This window comes from Eleutherodactylus coqui, chromosome 3, assembly GCF_035609145.1.
Source record: "Eleutherodactylus coqui strain aEleCoq1 chromosome 3, aEleCoq1.hap1, whole genome shotgun sequence".
Taxonomy (NCBI): domain Eukaryota; kingdom Metazoa; phylum Chordata; class Amphibia; order Anura; family Eleutherodactylidae; genus Eleutherodactylus; species Eleutherodactylus coqui.
The window spans coordinates 241717731-241737471 of record NC_089839.1 but is presented as its reverse complement, the minus strand read 5'-3'; the positions used below and the strand labels follow the sequence as shown (position 1 = coordinate 241737471).

At 46.1% G+C, this 19741-nt stretch overlaps 1 protein-coding gene across 1 annotated transcript; it reads right to left on the bottom strand.

The window, feature by feature from the left end:
* Positions 1–12993: 12993 nt before the first annotated feature.
* Positions 12994–19038, bottom strand: ATP6V1G3 (ATPase H+ transporting V1 subunit G3). The gene is made up of 3 exons (XM_066597178.1): positions 18911–19038; positions 13513–13613; positions 12994–13323 (listed from the first exon to the last, which is right to left on the bottom strand). Exons 1-3 carry the CDS (start codon positions 18990–18992, stop codon positions 13150–13152), a joined length of 357 nt encoding a protein of 118 aa, XP_066453275.1. The 5' UTR covers positions 18993–19038; the 3' UTR covers positions 12994–13149.
* Between the last annotated feature and the right edge of the window lie 703 nt (positions 19039–19741).

The following is a 19741-nucleotide window of genomic DNA, read 5'->3' as shown; positions in this document are numbered from 1 at the left end:
TATCGGGCGTGCAGAGCATTGCGTCCTCTGTCTGCAGTCATTGCACAGAGTATAGGGCCAGTACTGGTGGGGCAGGGAAAGAGATATACAGGCTATATAGGCAGTGGGCTTTTTCAAAAAAATTGGGGAAAAATACTATATTTGGGCTGCCTGTGACCGTGTAAAGTTTACTGCGTTTCTGCTGGCGGTAGTAGTCCTAATTAATACGCAGCTAAGCGTTACAGCAGGCTTGCGCAAAATTGTTTCCTGCCTCTGCTGTCTCCGTTACATCACCGCCGTCATCCCGGCAGAGGGAAACAGTATATATAATATTATACGCTGCCTACAGTATCTGTCTGCTGGGGGTAATAGTCCTAATTAATACGCAGCTAAGCGTTACAGCAGCCTTGCGCAAAATTTTTTCCTGCCTCTGCTGTCTCCGTTACATCACCGCCGTCATCCCGGCAGAGGGAATCAGTATACATAATATTATACGCTGCCTACAGTATCTGTCTGCTGTATCAGCTCAGCATTTAAAAAAATAGAAGCAAAATACTTAAGGCCTACCACTGGCCTTTGGCCACTTGACTGCTTCTGAGCGGTGAATTCCACTAGCTCAGTGATACGCACCTACGTCTCACTACAGGCGTGCGCAAAATTGTTTCCTGGCTCTGCTGTGCGTTCCGTAAGCGAAGTCAGCCTCCAACCACAGGCCAATAAGCGGCACATTTAATTACAGAGTTCTGTTTCTGCTCTACTCGTAATACACCATGCTGAGGGGTAGGGGTAGGCCTAGAGGACGTGGACGCGGGCGAGGACGCGGAGGCCCAAGTCAGGGTGTGGGCACAGCCCGAGCTCCTGATCCAGGTGTATCGCAGCCGACTGCTGCGAGATTAGAAGAGAGGCAAGTTTCAGGGGTCCCCAGATTCATCTCACAATTAATGGATCCACGCGGTAGACCTTTATTAGAAAATGAGCAGTGTGAGCAGGTCCTGTCGTGGATGGCAGAAAGTGCATCCAGCAATCTATCGACCACCCAGACTTCTACGCCGTCCACTGCTGCAACTCTGAATCCTCTGGCTGCTGCTCCTCCTTCCTCCCAGCCTCCTCACTCCATTACAATGACACATTCTGAGGAGCAGGCAGACTCCCAGGAACTGTTCTCGGGCCCCTGCCCAGAATGGGCAGCAATGGTTCCTATCCCACCGGAGGAGTTTATCGTGACCGATGCCCAACCTTTGGAAAGTTCCCGGGGTCCGGGGGATGAGGCTGGGGACTTCCGGCAACTGTCTCAAGAGCTTTCAGTGGGTGAGGAGGACGATGACGATGAGACACAGTTGTCTATCAGTGAGGTAGTAGTAAGGGCAGTAAGTCCGAGGTAGGAGCGCACAGAGGGTTCGGAGGAAGAGCAGCTGGACGATGAGGTGACTGACCCCACCTGGTTTGCTAAGCCTACTGAGGACAGGTCTTCAGAGGGGGAGGCAAGGGCAGCAGCAGGGCAGGTTGGAAGAGGCAGTGCGGTGGCCAGGGGTAGAGGCAGGGCCAGACCGAATAATCCACCAACTATTTCCCAAAGCGCCCCCTCACGCCATGCCACCCTGCAGAGGCCGAGGAGCTCAAAGGTCTGGCAGTTTTTCACTGAGAGTGCAGACGACCGATGAACTGTGGTGTGCAAGGTTTGTCGCGCCAAGATCAGCCGTGGAGCCACCACCACCAGCCTCACCACCACCAGCATGCGCAGACATATGATGGCCAAGCACCCCACAAGGTGGGACGAAGGCCGTTCACCGCCTCCGGTTTGCACCACTGCCTCTCCCCCTGTGCCCCAACCTGCCACTGAGATCCAGCCCCCCTCTCAGGACAGAGGCACTACCATCTCCCGGCCTGCACCCACACCCTCACCTCCGCTGTCCTCGGCCCCATCCAGCAATGTCTCTCAGCGCACCGTCCAGCCGTCGCTAGTGCAAGTGTTTGAGCGCAAGCGCAAGTACGCATCCACGCATCTGCACGCTCAAGCGTTAAACTTGCACATAGCCAAATTGATCAGCCTGGAGATGCTGCCGTATAGGCTTGTGGAAACGGAGGCTTTCAAAAACATGATGGCGGCGGCGGCCCCGCGCTACTCGGTTCCCAGTCGCCACTACTTTTTCCGATGTGCCGTCCCAGCCCTGCACGACCACGTCTCCCGCAACATTGTACGCGCCCTCACCAACGCGGTTACTGCCAAGGTCCACTTAACAACGGACACGTGGAGAAGCACAGGCGGGCAGGGCCACTATATCTCCCTGACGGCACATTGGGTAAATTTAGTGGAGGCTGGGACCGAGTCAGAGCCTGGGACCGCTCATGTCCTACCCACCCCCAGAATTGCGGGCCCCAGCTCGGTGCTGGTATCTGCGGTGGTGTATGCTTCCTCCACTAAACCACCCTCCTCCTCCTACGCAACCTCTGTCTCGCAATCAAGATGTGTCAGCAGCAGCACATCGCCCCCAGTCGGTGTGCACGCGGGGTGGCAGCACAGCGGTGGGCAAGCGCCAGCAGGCCATGCTGAAACTACTTAGCTTAGGAGAGAAGAGGCACACGGCCCACGAACTGCTGCAGGCTCTGACAGAGCAGACCGACCGCTGGCTTTCGCCGCTCAGCCTCCAAACGGGCATGGTCGTGTGTGACAACGGCCGTAACCTGGTGGCGGCTCTGCAGCTCGGCAGCCTCACGCACGTGCCATGCCTGGCCCACGTCTTTAATTTGGTGGTTCAGCGCTTTCTGAAAAGCTACCCACGCTTGTCAGACCTGCTCGGAAAGGTGCGCCGGCTCTGCGCACATTTCCGCAAGTCCAAGACAGACGCTGCCACCCTGCGGACCCTGCAACATCGCTTTAATCTGCCAGTGCACCGACTGCTGTGCGACGTGCCCACACGGTGGAACTCTACGCTCCACATGTTGGCCAGGATCTATGAGCAGCATAGAGCTATAGTGGAATACCAACTCCAACATGGGCGCGCGTAGTGGGAGTCAGCCTCCTCAATTCTTTACAGAAGAGTGGGCCTGGTTGGCAGACATCTGCCAGGTTCATGGAAAATTTGAGGAGTCTACCCAGATGGTGAGTGGCGATGCTGCAATCATTAGCGTCACCATTCCTCTGCTATGCCTCTTGAGAAGTTCCCTGCAAAGCATAAAGGCAGACGCTTTGCGCTCGGAAACGGAGGCGGGGGAAGACAGTATGTCGCTGGATAGTCAGAGCACCCTCATGTCTATATCTCAGCGTGTTGAGGAGGAGGAGGAGGAGGGGGAGGAGCATGAGGAGGAGGGGGAAGAGACAGCTTGGCCCACTGCTGAGGGTGCCCATGCTGCTTGCCTGTCATCCTTTCAGCGTGTTTGGCGTGAGGAGGAGGAGGAGGATCCTGAAAGTGATCTTCCTAGTGAGGACAGCCATGTGTTGCATACAGGTACCCTGGCACACATGGCTGACTTCATGTTAGGATGCCTTTCTCGTGACCCTCACGTTACACGCATTCTGGCCACTACGGATTACTGGGTGTACACACTGCTCGACCCACGGTATAAGGAGAACCTTTCAATTCTCATACCCGAAGAGGAAAGGGGTTCGAGAGTGATGCTATACCACAGGACCCTGGCGGACAAACTGATGGTAAAATTCCCATCCGACAGCGCTAGTGGCAGAAGGCGCAGTTCCGAGGGCCAGGTAGCAGGGGCGGCGCGGAGATCAGGCAGCATGTACAGCACAGGCAGGGGAACACTATCCAAGGCCTTTGCCAGCTTTATGGCTCCCCAGCAAGACTGTGTCACCGCTCCCCAGTCAAGGCTGAGTCGACGGGAGCACTGTAAAAGGATGGTGAGGGAGTACATAGCCGATCGCACGACCGTCCTCCGTGACGCCTCTGCCCCCTACAACTACTGGATGTTGAAGCTGGACACGTGGCTTGAACTCGCGCTGTATGCCCTGGAGGTGCTTGCTTGTCCTGCGGCTAGCGTCTTGTCAGAGAGGGTGTTTAGTGCGGCTGGGGGAATAATCACGGATAAGCGTACTCGCCTGTCAACCGACAGTGCCGACAGGCTTACAATCATAAAGATGAACAAAGCCTGGATTTCCCCAGAGTTCTCTTCTCCACCAGCGGACAGCAGCGATACCTAAACAATGCGTAGGCTGCACCCGCGGATGGAAGCATCGTTTTCTATCACCATCAAAAACGGGGACCTTTTAGCTTCATCAATCTGTGTATTATATTCATCCTTCTCCTCCTGCTCCTCCTCCTGAAACCTCACGTAATCACGCCGAACGGGCAATTTTTCTTAGGCCCACAAGGCTCAGTCATATAATTTTTGTAAACAATGTTTATACGTTTCAATTCTCAATTCAATAAAGCGTTGAAACTTGCACCTGAACCAATTTTTATTTTAACTGGGCTGCCTACAGGCCTAGTTACAAATTAAGCCACATTAACCAAAGCGATTAATGGCTTTCACCTGCCCTCTTCCTTGGGCATGGGGAATTTTTCTGAGGTACATTTGCACTCTTGGTACACCAATTTTTGTGGGCCCTCGCCTACATTGTAATCCTAGTAATTTTTAGCCCACCTGCATTAAAACTGACATTACCTCAGCTGTGCTGGGCACTGCAATGGGATTTATTTATGTACCGCCGGTGGCTTCCTGGGACCCACCCATGCTGTCGGACCACACGGAGTTGTAGCTGCATGTGTCCACTTCTAAAGAACCCCAGTCTGACTGGGGCATGCAGTGTGGGCCGAAGCCCACCTGCATCAAACCTGACGTTCCCTCAGCTGTGATGGGTAATGCAATGGGATTTATTTATGTACCGCCGGTGGCTTCCTGGGACCCACCCATGCTGTGGGTCCACACGGATTTGTAACTGCATGTGTCCACTTCTAAAGAACCCCAGTCTGCCTGGGGCATGCAGTGTGGGCCGAAGCCCACCTGCATCAAACCTGACGTTACCTCAGCTGTGATGGGCAATGCAATGGGATATATTTATGTACTGCTGGTGGGTTTCAGGGAGCCACCCATGCTGTCGGACCACACGGAGCTGTAACTGCATGTGTCCACTTCTAAAGAACCCCAGTCTGACTGGGGCATGCAGTGTGGGCCGAAGCCCACCTGCATCAAAACTGACGTTACCTCAGCTGTGATAGGCAATGCAATGGGATATATTTATGTACCTCCGGTGGGTTCCAGGGAGCCACCCATGCTGTCGGACCACACGGAGTTGTAACTGCATGTGTCCACTTCTAAAGAACCCCAGTCTGACTGGGGCATGCGGTGTGCGCCGAAGCCCACCTGCATCAAACCTAACGTTACCTCAGCTGTGATGGGCAATGCAATGGGATATATTTATGTACCGCCGGTGGGTTCCAGGGAGCCACCTATGCTGTGGGTGCACACGGAATTCCCATTGCGGAGTTGTACCTGCCTGTGACTATTTATAAAAAACCCCGGTCTGACTGGGGCATGCAGACACCTTGACAGAATGAATAGTGTGTGGCACATGGGTTCCCCATTGCTATGCCCACGTTTGCAGCTCCTGATGGAGGTGGCACAGGATTGGATTTCTCATTGCTTCTGTACAGCATTATGGGCTATCGCCCTGCCCCTTTTAAAGAGGGTCGCTGCCTGGCCATGCCAACCCTCTGCAGTGTGTGCCTGCGGTTCCTCCTCATGGCAGACACACTTATAAATAGACATGAGGGTGGTGTGGCTATGAGGCCAGCGTGTGGCATGAGTGCAGCTGAAGGCTGCGCAGGGACACTTTGGTGTGCGCTGTGGACACTGGGTCGTGCGGGGGGGTTGGGCAGCATGTAACCCAGGAGAAGTGGCAGCAGAGTGTCATGCAGGCAGTGATTGTGCTTTGTTGGAGGTAGTGTGGTGCTTAGCTAAGGTATGCCATGCTAATGAGGGCTTTTCAGAAGTAAAAATTGTTGGGGGGGGGCACTCTTGCCGCTATTGTGGCTTAATAGTGGGACTTGGGAACCTGAAATGCAGCCCAACATGTAGCCCCTTGCCTGCCCTATCCATTGCTGTGTCGTACCCATCACTTTCTTGAATTGCCCAGATTTTCACAAATGAAAACCTTAGCGAGCATCGGCGATATACAAAAATGTTCGGGTCGCCCATTGACTTCAATGGGGTTCGTTAGTGGAAACGAACCCTCGAGCATCGCGAAAAGTTCGTCTCGAGTAACGAGCACCCGAGCATTTTGGTGCTCGCTCATCTCTAGTAATATAGTATGTAAAGCTGAAGAAAGACATATGTCCATCCCGTTCAGCCTATTACACTCCAATGTTGATCCAGAGGAACGAAAAAAAATCCAATGAGGTAGAAGCCAATTTTCCTTATTTAAGGGAAAAAAATTCCTTCCTGACTCCAATCTGGCAATTGGAATAATCCCCGGATCACCAACCCTTCTGAAGTTATTAGTAATTATAACATATAATATTGTATCGCTCAAGAAAGGCATCCAGGCCCCTCTTGTACTCTTTTATCGAGTTCGCCATCACTACATCCTTAGGCCGAGAGTTCCATAGTCTCACTGCTCTTACAGTAAAGAACCCTTTCTTATGTTGGTGTAGAAACCTTCTTTCCTCTAGATGTAGAGAGCACCCCTTGTTACAGTCCTGGGTATAAACAGATGATGGGAGAGATCTCTGTACTGTCCCCTGTCTTTTTTCTAAACTAAATAACCCCAACTTAGAATCATAGAATATTAGAGCTGGAAGGGACCTCCGGGGTTATCTGGTCCAACCCCCTGCTCAGTGCAACCTCTCTGGATACTGTAGTCCACCCATTCCATTCATGACTTGAGTTTCCCACCTTTGAACCCGCTCAAGCTCTGATATGTCCTTCTTGAGTCTATCTTTCTTTATCTCCTTAGTTGGGGCCGACTCTTGGACACTTCATGAATCAGCCCTCTCCATGCGATTATTGCATTTTGGTGTCGGCTTTGATAGTATGAAGCCAGCATGTTCTTTGGAGGCTGGGTCTTCTTTTACCACTGACCAGTCCAAGCAATTATCAATGTTTCTAATGAATTGGCCCATATTATGAGGCCAAAGTATGAGAGTCTCAGTTTCTTATTTTGCCAGATCTTACCCATACTTAACATTGCGCTGTAATCTAGCTCCATTCATCGATTTATTTCAGATTTTGATTCTCTATTGCAGCCATTTTCGATCAGAGGAAGATGAAGTCTTAAACTGCTTCGATTTCTTCTTCATTGTTGATTTTCTTTTTTCCTGTACCGTTATCGTTTTGATCTCTTGTTCCTCTTCCTTTACAAAAAACGGCTTGTGCATCAAGGAGTTTCTGTTCCACCATTGCTGTCATGTGTTTTTGTATGATCATCAGTAGGATTTTGCTTGCATGTGATATTAAGGTGCAGTAGTTTGACTGTTCTCTTGGGTTGACTTTTTTGTGAAGCGGTGCGAAAACTGGCCTTGTCCAAACTTTTGGCCATGATTTGGTTTCCCAAATCTTGGGACAGATTGCTGTTAGTGTCTGGACTGGCAGGGGCTTGAGCAGCTCAGTAGGTATGCAATTGATTCCAGGGCCTTTCTAATTTGGTAGCTTATTGCTAACCCAACTTCATCCTCCAGGATATTAGGTTCTAATCCTGCTGGTTCTCCTGTTTGCGGATGATGGTTTCGGCAATCACTTGCTTAGAGTTCTTCTGTATATTCCCAACATCTATGCTACATTTGTTGAGGATCGGGTCATTCTTATCAAAAATTGAGGTTGCATTGCATTATGTCCTTGTTTGCTTCTGCTAATTCCGTGCAGTGTGTATTCAAAAACCATTCTTTGTTTTTCCTTGTTTTGCGCCGAAACTGGGCATTTAGCCACTGGAAATCATCCCCTTTTCCAGTAGCTTTTGCTTCTCGTCGCATGTCGGCGATTCGGATGGTGTCTGCTGACAGCCAGGTTGTTTTTCTTTTTTGCATGGTATGTATTTGTTTGCTATTTTGATTGTAATGCTTTTGATTTCCTTCCATAGTTTGTTTGACTCTTTTTCAAAGGTATTAAGCAATTCAAAACTATTCTCTACTTCTACTGCAAAAGTGAGAGGCACTGAGTCAGCACTGACGGTCAATGGTGCTGCTGCAGAAATATAGTTTGATTTTGGTAAGGCTATATCCGCATGGTCCAAGCGATTTCTCGTGGTGATACCATGATTTTATAGTGCTACAAAGTCACGTGACTTTGTAGCACCATTTGCGGGAATTTTTTGCGGGGTTTGAAATATAAGCCCTACCCTGAAAATAAGCCATGGCTACTGTGAAAAAAAAATGATACATCACCTAAGAAACGCTGTCATCTCCAGCGCTGTGGTCTCCTCCAGCGCTGTGATCTGTGGTACTGTCATCTTCTGTCTTCTCATCACCTCCGATGCATCTTCTTCCAGTCCTTCCTAGATTGGAGGATTAAAATCCCTGCCTCCAGGAAGGGCTGGCTGTGATTGGTTGAAGAGCACTGTGGCTCAGCCTATCACAGTTAGTGCTTAACGAGCCAATCACAGCCATTTAATAAATCAATGAATGGCTGTGATTCGTTTACGGAGCGCTGGTTTCTCTTGCTGGGAGCAATCACATTCAATTGCCAAGAGCACTGTAAAAAGTTGTACTGGTGGTCCTTACAAAGATAGTCCCACCTTAAGCATATATAGCATATACATTGGATATGCCATAAATGCCTAATAAGCTCTCACTTATGGGATCCTCACCTACATCATACATTTCAATGAAAAAAGTGGTTACTAGTGTGTAGCTAGTGGTTAAAAGTGTGTAGCTACATCTCCACTAAAGTAGATGGGGTGCACCTAGCCTAAAACAAACACCGAAGTAGTGTCCTGCTTCACAATTAAAAGAAAGTAACACATACACATGGAAAAGCTTACAAAAGAGGAGTCTCTGGTACAGCTTCTACCGACTTTGGAGCAATTTTTCTTTACCTCCCCTAGCTCCTTGCAGAAGACTGTGACCCAATCAGAGTATGTACCATTAATAACCATCCTCTACTCTCTATCACTAAGCCAGTTACTTACCCACTTAGGTAAAGTCGCCTGGTGCAAGCACCAAGTCATGACCGACTCCAAGGGTGATGACACATCATGACATTTTCTTGGCAGATCACAGATTTTTAATGGCTTGTGCATATAATTCTTGGTAGATCTACAGCTGTTCCTTGGAGTGGGCCCGTGTTGGAGTGTTGTGGCAGAATTTGTCCTTGTAAAATTTAATTCATTACTTTTAAAACAAGCACCATACCTGCTGTCTTCCTTGGCACAATTTTTGATATAGGAGACCCTATGTGGGCCTTCTTTTGCTTTCAGTGACAGCTGTACGCTAGTTTGACCAAGTTTCGGGAGGAGCAGTGTTCCCCAGAAGTGTGGCTGTATTGTTATACAATTTGAGGGGCTTTGGCTGCAATGGGGACCTTATGGAGGGCAAATTAGTGAACCCAATTTTTACTACCATGTACTTTAATGAGAGTCAGAAATGGCTGTTCTGATTCATAATGATTTTTGTGAAAATGGCTCTATACCAACACAAACTATTTATTTCACTAATAGCTCACCATTAATTATAAATGTAACATATTTAAGCCTTTACTACTGAGATACCACAAGGGGTCAGTATTGAGTTATGTTCTTCGGGACTCTCTGATCTGGGACTTTAAAAGAGTATGGCTTTTCATAGTCGAAATGGGAAACTGCTGCTATAGTTACTGGCAAGAGCCAATGGAAACAACCAAGTGCTTCAGCCCAGCACTGTTTCCGTAGCTCTCATTGAAGTGAATGGGAACTATGTAAACAGTATAGTACAGCGCGCTACACTATTTACATAATTTGAGGAGTTGTGGAAACAGTGTAGCACACTGTGCTACCTCGTTTCTTTGGCTCTCAGTCCACACTTCAGACACCAGGAGCCACACCTGCAGCCTGGTTCTCTCCCTATAGTTTCCCTATTGGCCATGCTGGCATGGCAACCTAAATACTCGCCATCCAGCAGTTACTGAAGAAGAGGTTTTTCCTCAAAACGTTTGTTCTGCTGGTTTTTACTCCTCATATAATAAAATCTTCATATTGTGGCGCAGAGTGTTAAGGCAGCAGAAATGCAGTCCTAAGCTCTTGCTCACGACCTGAAGGTTGCGAGTTCAATCTCTGCTTGGTTCAGGTAACCGGCTAAAGGCTGACTTACCCTTTCATTCTTCTGAGGTCGGTAAAATGAGTACCCAGCTTGGTGTCGTTGTGCCTTGAGCCATTTTTCTGTGACTCCCACTGTGTACTTCTTGACTTTGTACAGGTACACATCTGTCTGGTAGCGCCTCCTTGTGCACTATGTCTTTGCTTGTTAACAATTTTAATGCTTCACTAAATGCTAAACTATCCAACTATTCATGCCCAATTATTTTGTTGGCTGGAGTAAGGCTACATACTCCAGCGATGAGTAGATGGCTTCCTAATAAGCAGATTGCATTATACCTGGTACTTGTAATTGACATGAAGCTCTGAATTCACATCATTTATCAGGTTTAATAGCTCCAGAAGCACATTATCTTTGTATGTTTGATAGTTGGCATTATACGCTTGTATCTTCTGACTAGTGCCACTCACTATAAAAATAATACAAATAATATAAAAAAGTACTAAGTACAATGGCTAGTCAATAATTAAAAAGGTCATAAATACTCAGAAACAACATATATAAATTAATATCATTTTAGGACACCCTGTAGTCCTGCAAACCCCTAAAACAACGGAGAGCCCTATGGGAAAACAGCTTTGACATCAATAATGGTACTCCATTCTTGTTGCTTCTTTGGCAATTGGGAAGACGAAACAATACCTCTGCAGCGCCACCTATTGGAAGGCAGCATTCCTGTAAGTCAATGGCAGACTTTTTAGACAAGCCTTATAACAATGACTGGGAATTGAAAACCAAGCCAAAATACTATGCACAGACAGCTGTTTTGGGGTGTTTGCCCCTCATCACTGTGCAGTAGGTTTCTGGCTTGGCTAATGAGAGGCCTATGATGTGGGTCGGGAAGGGTATTGTTTCTCCTTAAGGAGAGCACCTAGAAGGTATGAGGAGACTTATAAGGCAATCCTTGCTCCTCTGGGAAATATGCAAATGGAAAGATGGAATAATACCTCTGCAGCGCCACCTATTGGATTGTCTTGTGAGTCTCCTCACACAGATTCTAGGTGCTCTTCTTAAAGAGAAACAATACTCTTCCTGGTCCTGCAGGACAGCAGTGGCACTATAGCAGAGGGAGTTGGCTGTGACTTATAGCCGGTCGCCCACTGCAAAGAGGGAATTTATGAAAACTTTGATCCTCACTCTTAACCCTTTACATGCGAAGGTCAATGTACATTGTGGCATGTAAAGGTTTCACAAAGGGAGTGTGTTACCTCTGTGATGACATTGGCTCTCCACAATGTAATCGTTGAGGGCCAAGCTGTTGCTATGGCAACCGGACGCTATACACTGGTGTCCAGGCCTGCCATGGTCTGTGATCGCTATTGTAAGAGATACTGCATTGCAGTACAGAAGTACTGCAATGCATTATAATAGCGATCAAAAAAGCGAACAAAAAAAACAATGCTCTTGTTTGTATAATCTTTTTTTTTTTCAAACCCACATATTTGGTATCATGGTATCTGAACGACCTGTACAATAAATTGAACACACGATTTATCCTGCACAGCAAAAGCCTTAAAAAAAAGAGACAAAATGCTTATTTTGTTTATTTTGCCTCCCAAAAAACACAATGAAAGCGTTCAAAAAAACAGAAGTACCCCAAAATGGGACCAATAAAAACTACAGGTCGTCATGCAAAAAAAACAAGCTGTCACAGAGCTCCGTCCATGGAAAAATAATAAATAATAAAGTTATAGAACATTGAATGTAACAATATAAATAAAAGAAATTTAAAATAAAAGAATTTTTATTGTGCAAAAGTGGAAAAACCTAAAAAAAAATTCCAGTATCATCATAACTGACCTGCAAAAGAAGAAGCTTGTGTAAGTTGTATGGAAAACAAGTCAGTTTTTCACTGACCAAAATCAAACTTTTTCTGTGTGAAAAGCCTAAATAGACCATCAGAACAATCATTTCTACTAGATATATGTTCTAGAAATGCTGCATACCATAACAGGGGGGAGTGAGGTGATAGCGGTCACACTTGGCCCTCAATGCCGGAGATGGTTCGAAGATTTTACACATCTGACAAATTTGTATGAGAGGCCCTCTTAAAGGGTCATCTGTCTATGTTTGTGCGGATAGACACAGCCCAACAAAAACAGATGATTAACATAACCAGCATTACCTCTACTGCCTGTCAACCTGTTTGTCGATGGACACATATGATGTACTCACAAAATATTTTAGACGTTTTTTATATTGCTAATGGAGACCACTAGTTATGGTTAACTCTGGGGTCATCTACATGGAAATATTTATTTTTCCTTCTCGCAAATTGAGGAACAGTCCTATGAGGAACGGTTAAGGGATCTGGGAATGCTTAGCTTGTGAGAAGAGAAGGCTGAGAGGAGACTTAATAGCTCTCTACAAATATCTGGAGGGCTGTCACAGTGCAAAGGGATCAGCCCGATTCTCATTTGCACAAGGAAAGACTAGAAGCAATTGGGATGAAACTGAAAGGGAGGAGACACAAATTAGATATTAGAAAACACTTTCTGACAGTGAGGGTGATCAGTGAGTGGAACAGGTTACCACAGGAGGTGGTGAGTTCTCCTTCAATGGAAGTCTTCAAACAAAGGCTGGACAAATATCTGTCTGGGATGATTTAGTGATCCTGCACTGAGCGGGTGGTTGGACCCGATGACCCTGGAGGTCCCTTCCAACTCTACCAGTCTATGATTCTATGAAATGTATTGATATTGACCAGAAGAACCATTTTAAGAAGTTTTCATAAAATATGAAGGACACCCAGCTAACATATACACAAGAAACACAAGTCTTAGATATGAAAACAGATTTATTTGGAAAATGTCTTTGCCTGTTGACAATTGTAAGGCTAAATCAGTCCAACTATTCATGTACCATTATTCCGTTGGCTGGAGTACCGCTACATACTCCAGCGATGAGTAGATGGCTTCCTAATAAGCAGGTTGCATTATACCTGGTACTTAAAATTGACATGAAGCCCTGGATTGACATCATTTATCAGGTTTAATAGCTCCAGAAGCACCTTATCTTTGTATGTCTGATAGTTGGCACTATACGCTTGTATCTTCTGACTGGTCTGCTCATCGATCTGTGTTGCCAGGTTTCCTTGGGATCCCATTATCTGAGAAAGGAGTGCAATAAACAATGAAACGGAACCGTCCCTTTAAGGGAAATCTGACTGATAACACTTATGTTTGATATAATCCAGCTACGACCATCAAGACTATCATGACTACGGTAAAATAATCTATTTCTATAAAGTCCTATGCAATTCATTGGGACCCATGTATCAGGCATTACTGTTACTTACTGTGGTCTGAATACGTCGAAAGTCATTTTCTCTTTTAAGCTTGTACTGATCGATTTCCGCTGTTGCTTCTTCTTTTGCTTGCCTTAGTCGCTTATTTTTTCCTGGATTAAGAAATAAAACATTTCAATGACTATTTTTATGACTTCTAGTTTTCTAGTACAGCAGGAAAGTGATGACTATAAACCTTCACAATTGTACATTGCTCAGGCACTTCTGGTAAGAGTTTGGGGATTTGTGCGCCATTGGCCTGGTCTCTGGTATATGCACACCGGCTGATCGCAATCTTACCGGACGGCATTTGTGCCTCCAGGCTCCTGACGTGAAAATCTGACCGCTCTCCAATATTTGGAAAATGTGGTTCTGTGCGACTCTGACTCCACCACCATGCTTTCACCACATTTTACATGTGTGTTTTACAGCCGTGTTGAATGGAGTCAGTAATAGTCAATGGACTTTCATTGATCCATGCACATGTGCATGTAGACACCGTGTAGATACGCACCAGTAATAGATCGCAGCATGTGTACCACGCAATGTGAGCCCTACACATTTCTATAGGCTGCGTATGAAACGCTGTCCATATGCAATACATTACATATGGGTGGTGTTTTCATTTGCAACCCCGCTATGAAAAAGTGTGGTGCGTGATTCGCAGCCATGCACGGTACAACCGCAGCAAATCACAGTCTTTCCCGGTCTAAGCCCATGTTTAGAAATCGGTAAAACATTGCAGACAGGAGCCACTAGGGCTTAAACAGATGAGCGTGATGCGCCATGATTATGCGTATGGGAAGATCCTGCGCGCATAACATGGAGAATAGAATCCTTTGATTCCAATTGGTTCATTCTCACATAGTTTTTGTGCCTATTGTGGGTGCAGAACATTTGTACATACCTTACCATGTGCGTGTACACAACATAGGGCAGGTATGCGTTTCTTTAAGGATCCGGTCTGGGGAATTTATTTTGGGGTCTAGTCTGAGTCCGTATTTATTTGGGGGTCCAGGGGCTATATTTACTCTTCATTCTGGTCTACAATCTGTGTTTATTTCGGGATTTGGTCTGCGTCTACATTTTGGAGTGCATTCCAGGATTATTGTGGGGTCTAATGTTTTTGGGGGGCTGCACTTATTTCAATGTTTGGTCTTAGCATCTTTATTCATTTTAGGGCGGATTCAGACAAACGTAGCTTTCTCCGTGCCACCGTTATGGGAGCAGGAAAACGGAATCCCATGGATAAGCAAATCCATCTCATAATGGAACCAAACTATGTTGAATGGACTCCATTGACACTAATAGGGTCTCTTCAGTTCCTGCATCTATCCACCTATTTACGGGACGAAAAAGTCCTGCATGCACAACTTTTTTGTATGTGTATTTGTCTGGCATTTCATGGCAGATCTGCCCCGGAGGCTCTGATGCAGATGTGAGCAGCGCCCCTGTATACACTTCCCCTTTAAATAATATGTGCTTCTGTCTGCATGAGATTACTCACATTTACTGTAAATGAATTAATGTATAAGAAACCTCAGGCAGGAAGTCAAGTTATCTCACTAATCTGGAAGCTGTGTAAAAACAAGTGAAGCGCAGTAACGTTATTTTGTTCCTGTCTTTGTATGTATTTGTAACTTTTTTCACAGTTTTGTGACTTTACAGTATTTTTTAAAGAAAAAAAATAAAAGTACAAAACTGTTTTTGTAAGTTAGAGACAAAGCATATGAAGGGTTAATGTCCTGAGTTTGCACGCAGTGGATTGTATGGTGTAAACATGGAAGGCAGCCGGTACAAGTCCGCTCCTGTATAATGGGCCGTTATGTCAGTGTTTGTGGTAATAACAGCCCTCTGCTTCTGCGATCGCTGCTTCTGGGACTCGTCCTCTCATGTCACTAGAGGGGCCTTCCACTTAAATTAGCTATACTAGAAAACTGATCAGTGGGTTCCCAGTGGGTATCCCCAATAATAAAGGGTCCCAAGGTTTCACACTCGACAGCGCACTGCTCTGTTAACCCTATGGAGACCGCAATACATCTTTTTACTGACCACACTAATGGGCTTTAAACCGGCACATACATCTTCCCAAGGCCGGTTTCAAACAGCTGAGAAACTCATGCAAGTCCGTATGTAGGTAGCCTAAGGCTGCTTTCACGCGGTTGAGAAAATCTTGCACGAATATGAACCCCATTTTTTTCAATGGGGTCATATACATAAGCGACCTTTGTTCCTGTATCGCGGTGCAGGAAAAAATCATGACGTGTCCTATGTTTGGGCATTGCCTCGAAAATGCCTTGCCCATTGTTTTCAATGGGGCCGGCAAAAACATTGCACAGCATGTGAGGTGCGTACGAGTGCGATGCAATGTTTCCCATTGAAAACAATGGGAAACGCTTGATGATCGAGACTTCCCTGAGTTGATGCAAGGCGTTTTTGACACAAAAACGCCTTGCATCTGCAGGGAAGTAGCAAGTTGGCGAGCGCGATATTGGGCCATGATTCACATCGCATTTGCCTGATGGTTGCTTGACTAACTACTGACAGCCAGGCTCCTGCTGCAACTGCCACTAGCAGTAAAACCTCAGATCCTGGCAGTTTAACGCCTTAAATTGCCACAATCAATAGCAGCTGCAGCAGGTAGGCATGTGATGGGGGAGGCGGCTCCTTCTGTCACCCATCAGTACCCTGCAATGTGATCGCAAAGTACCAACAGGCCCCCTTTGATGCTGGCAGCTTGACAAAGGCATCTATGTCTGCCATGTAACTCAGTCTGCACAAAACTCATGCGGGTATTGATATGCGGTGCAGAATTTCAATCCACAGCATATCAATTTTAGCACCAGATATGCTACAGAACCCACCTTTTCTAAAGAGGGGGTGGATTCTGCACCAGAATCAGCGCTATATTCTTCACCAAAGGGTGCAGTCTGTGATGCAGATTTATCGCTGCGGAATATCGGCTGCCAGCATTCTGCAGCCAATCCGCCCCGTGTGGACATTACTGGTGCGAGGGAGGCCCAGAAACTGTGATACATGAGTGAGGATCAGACTGACTAGTGTTACTTCCTGAAGAAACACAGCACTGCAGGTTTCTGGAGTCTATGGTGAAGACGCTTCTAATATCTTCTGCTGATATCTTCAGACTATTAGAACAGGATGTATACACACTGGTATACCACTAGGGGTTGCAATTGCAACCCGGTCTCTTAGCAAAGGTGGGCCCATGGGCTTCTGCCATATGCTGAATTTCCGGCGCCGGTCGGCTCTGGAATTGGAGGGCTGTTACCAGGGCTGCCAATTCTACGCTACAGACTCCTCCAGCGCTCAGTCCTCCCTACCACTGAGAGATTCAGTTGTGAGTCAACCAGTGCACTGCCGGCCTCGTGACTGGTCGGACTGGCCATGGCTGATAGCCTAGGAGGGGAGCAGGGACCATGTGGCATAACCAGGTATGTACTGCATATACTTATACATGTATAGCTGGTATAAAGTATACTGTATATTTGTTTTTGGAATGATGAATATAATAATAATCTTTATATAGCGCCAACATATTCTGCAGCGCTGGACAATTTCCAGCTGCTAAGGGGTTGCAACCCATCTTTCTTAGAGTACGAAACATATAATAATCTGTCCATCGGAACGGTAAAGTCACACCTATTGGTTGGAAGTTTACATAGACTTCTACATAGTAACTCTTGCATAAGCAACACTTGACATTATCATCAAAGGGGTTTTCCAGGGGAAAAAAAGTTGATCGGCTGGGGTCTGCAGCTCAGGACCCCAACCAATCAGCTGAACAGGCACATTCCGTCAGCGCCTCAAATACACAGAGGTCGGACCGGAAGCCTCCATGCTGTCCTCCGTGTAGTGGCCGGCGCTTGTAACTGCAGCCACAGCTCTCATTGATTTCAACAAGAGCGGTGCCTGCAGTTACAAGCATCGGTCACTACGCTGAGGTTGGGGTTACGAGCGACAGACCCTAGCCGATCAACTGTTGACATATCCTGAAGATAGGTCATCAATAGTATTTCCCTAGAAATTATTCATTTCAGCTTTTCCAGAACCCTGAACATAAAGCAATTTAGTTATAAAGTAGCTGCGATGCATTACTGAAAAAGTTGAGTTGCAATTCAGGATCCTGGGAAAGCTAGGAGACCATAACGGCCATGGTGCTGGCTGACCTCTACATAGTATAATTGTCATTTCACTTCCTTCCAGTCATCCTATCATGACCACATTGAATTACATGTGGTGTGACCCAATATTAACCTAAGAAGCCTGCACAGGGCATTGCACCATTGTGAACAGATGAGGGGCCACATAGTGAGGGAACATCATAGAGACATTGGAATTTCAAAGGCAGCTAGGTGAGCGGCAGTTGATGTGTGCTGCCATAGGGAAGAAAACTCAGATCTATGTGATTAGACACATATTGTGTGTCCAATGCAATAGTCTTGGAAATAAATCTGCCGCTGGGTTTGGTGGTGGACATATTGCTTGCTAGAGTAAGTTTATGATCTTACAGAAAACCCTATAAACTTTAAGTGAGTTTCTGATCAAAGCCCTTGATCATAGTCGGGTTTCTTTGATTTTACCTCCCTTTGTTTGTGTATCATTTCCAGATGCATTCATCTTAACACATTTCTGACCATGGGACAGTTAATACAAAAGGGTTTGTGATGCAGCCATCGAAGTATTTCTCAACTAAAGACGGGCAGGCGTAAAAACACATGTGTGGAATTAATCTTCTCCAGGGAGATGGAGTTGTAATTGCTGATATCTACAGAACATATAGTGTATTGATTTCCAACTTTGAAGCCACCCTCACCTCTCTAACATCGGCTATAAGCCCATTTATAACAGCCTTAAGTGCCGCATTTAGGGTCCATATTAAGGCTGCAACATCCAGACCCCGTCTGGTCCTACTGAACCAAGCGTAGCCCACGTTAAGGTTCCACGTGTTGCATGCATGTATAGTATGGAACCTAAAAAGCACCCTACAGGGGTGAATGCTGCCCTCCAAATGCCGCCAGCATTGTTTAACCCCTGAATAAAGCAAACATGGCGTCCTAATGATACCATCAGTATATTGCTACAGTCCCTCTACTCTTTGCAGAGCAGCATGTACTTTAGTTATAATTTTGGACTAATAGACTTTTCTATTACTGAATCCTTCCAGTATATTAAAAACTATAAAAAGTTTGTTTATAGGATTGATTGATGTGATTACCCATTGATTCTACCCCTATCTTTGTTGTAATCCCCCTCCTTTTCTACTGTAATGAAAAATAAAGAATATATACGAAAAAAGGATAAAAAAGCAAAAAAAAAAACTAATTAAAGCTATACACAGATCAGCAACCATAGCAATTAGAGCAATTCCTAAGAACACTAATGAACTTACTCTTTTTGGCCTCTTCAAGTTTGTCCTTTGCTCTTTTCTCAGCCTGCAGGAGCTGCTGGATTCCCTGGGACTGGCTGGCCATTCTCTATTGTTGGTGCGGGCGGTAAACCTGCGCTGCTGGTAATACCCTCATCCTTTTATAATCCTGATGTTTGCTGTCATAACACTGAAGATGCCTTTAGAACTGGATGGGGCAGGTTACACCGTGCATGGAGAACTGTTTGTGGACAATATATGCAAATACAGTGTATACACGTCACACATTACAGACAAGAGGGACAAGGACACCGACGGCAAGGAGAAACTAAAAAGAGAAACATTAGCAGTATGAGCACGGCTATCATCTAAATGGAGTAGGTTCAATCTGTTTCTTTGTAAACGGGCATAAGGAGAGAATATAAAGATTATATTTTTTATTTATAAATATCTTATAAAGCTTAAGGGTGAATGCCCACGGACGGAGCCGGATACGGCCGCAATTTTATGGCGCGGGAGTACCGTGCTTATAAACAAACCACGGCCTCGGTCTCCATCAAGCCTACATTGATGGAGATCTCCTGCAGCGTAAATCCACAGAGAATTAAGCATGCCTTGTTTTTTTACCGTTCGCGTAAATCCGCGTAAAATATTGCATGTCGGCATTGGCTTGCAGAAAAGCTATTAGGTTCAATAGAACGTAATAGCAGCGTTATTCTGCCGCGGATTTACACTGCAGGGAACGCGGCAGAAATCCATCTATGGGCATTAGTCCTAGAGGGTTTTCCAGGAAAATACTATTGATAACCTGTCCTCAGGATAGGTGATCAATAGTTGATCAGATGGGGTCCATTC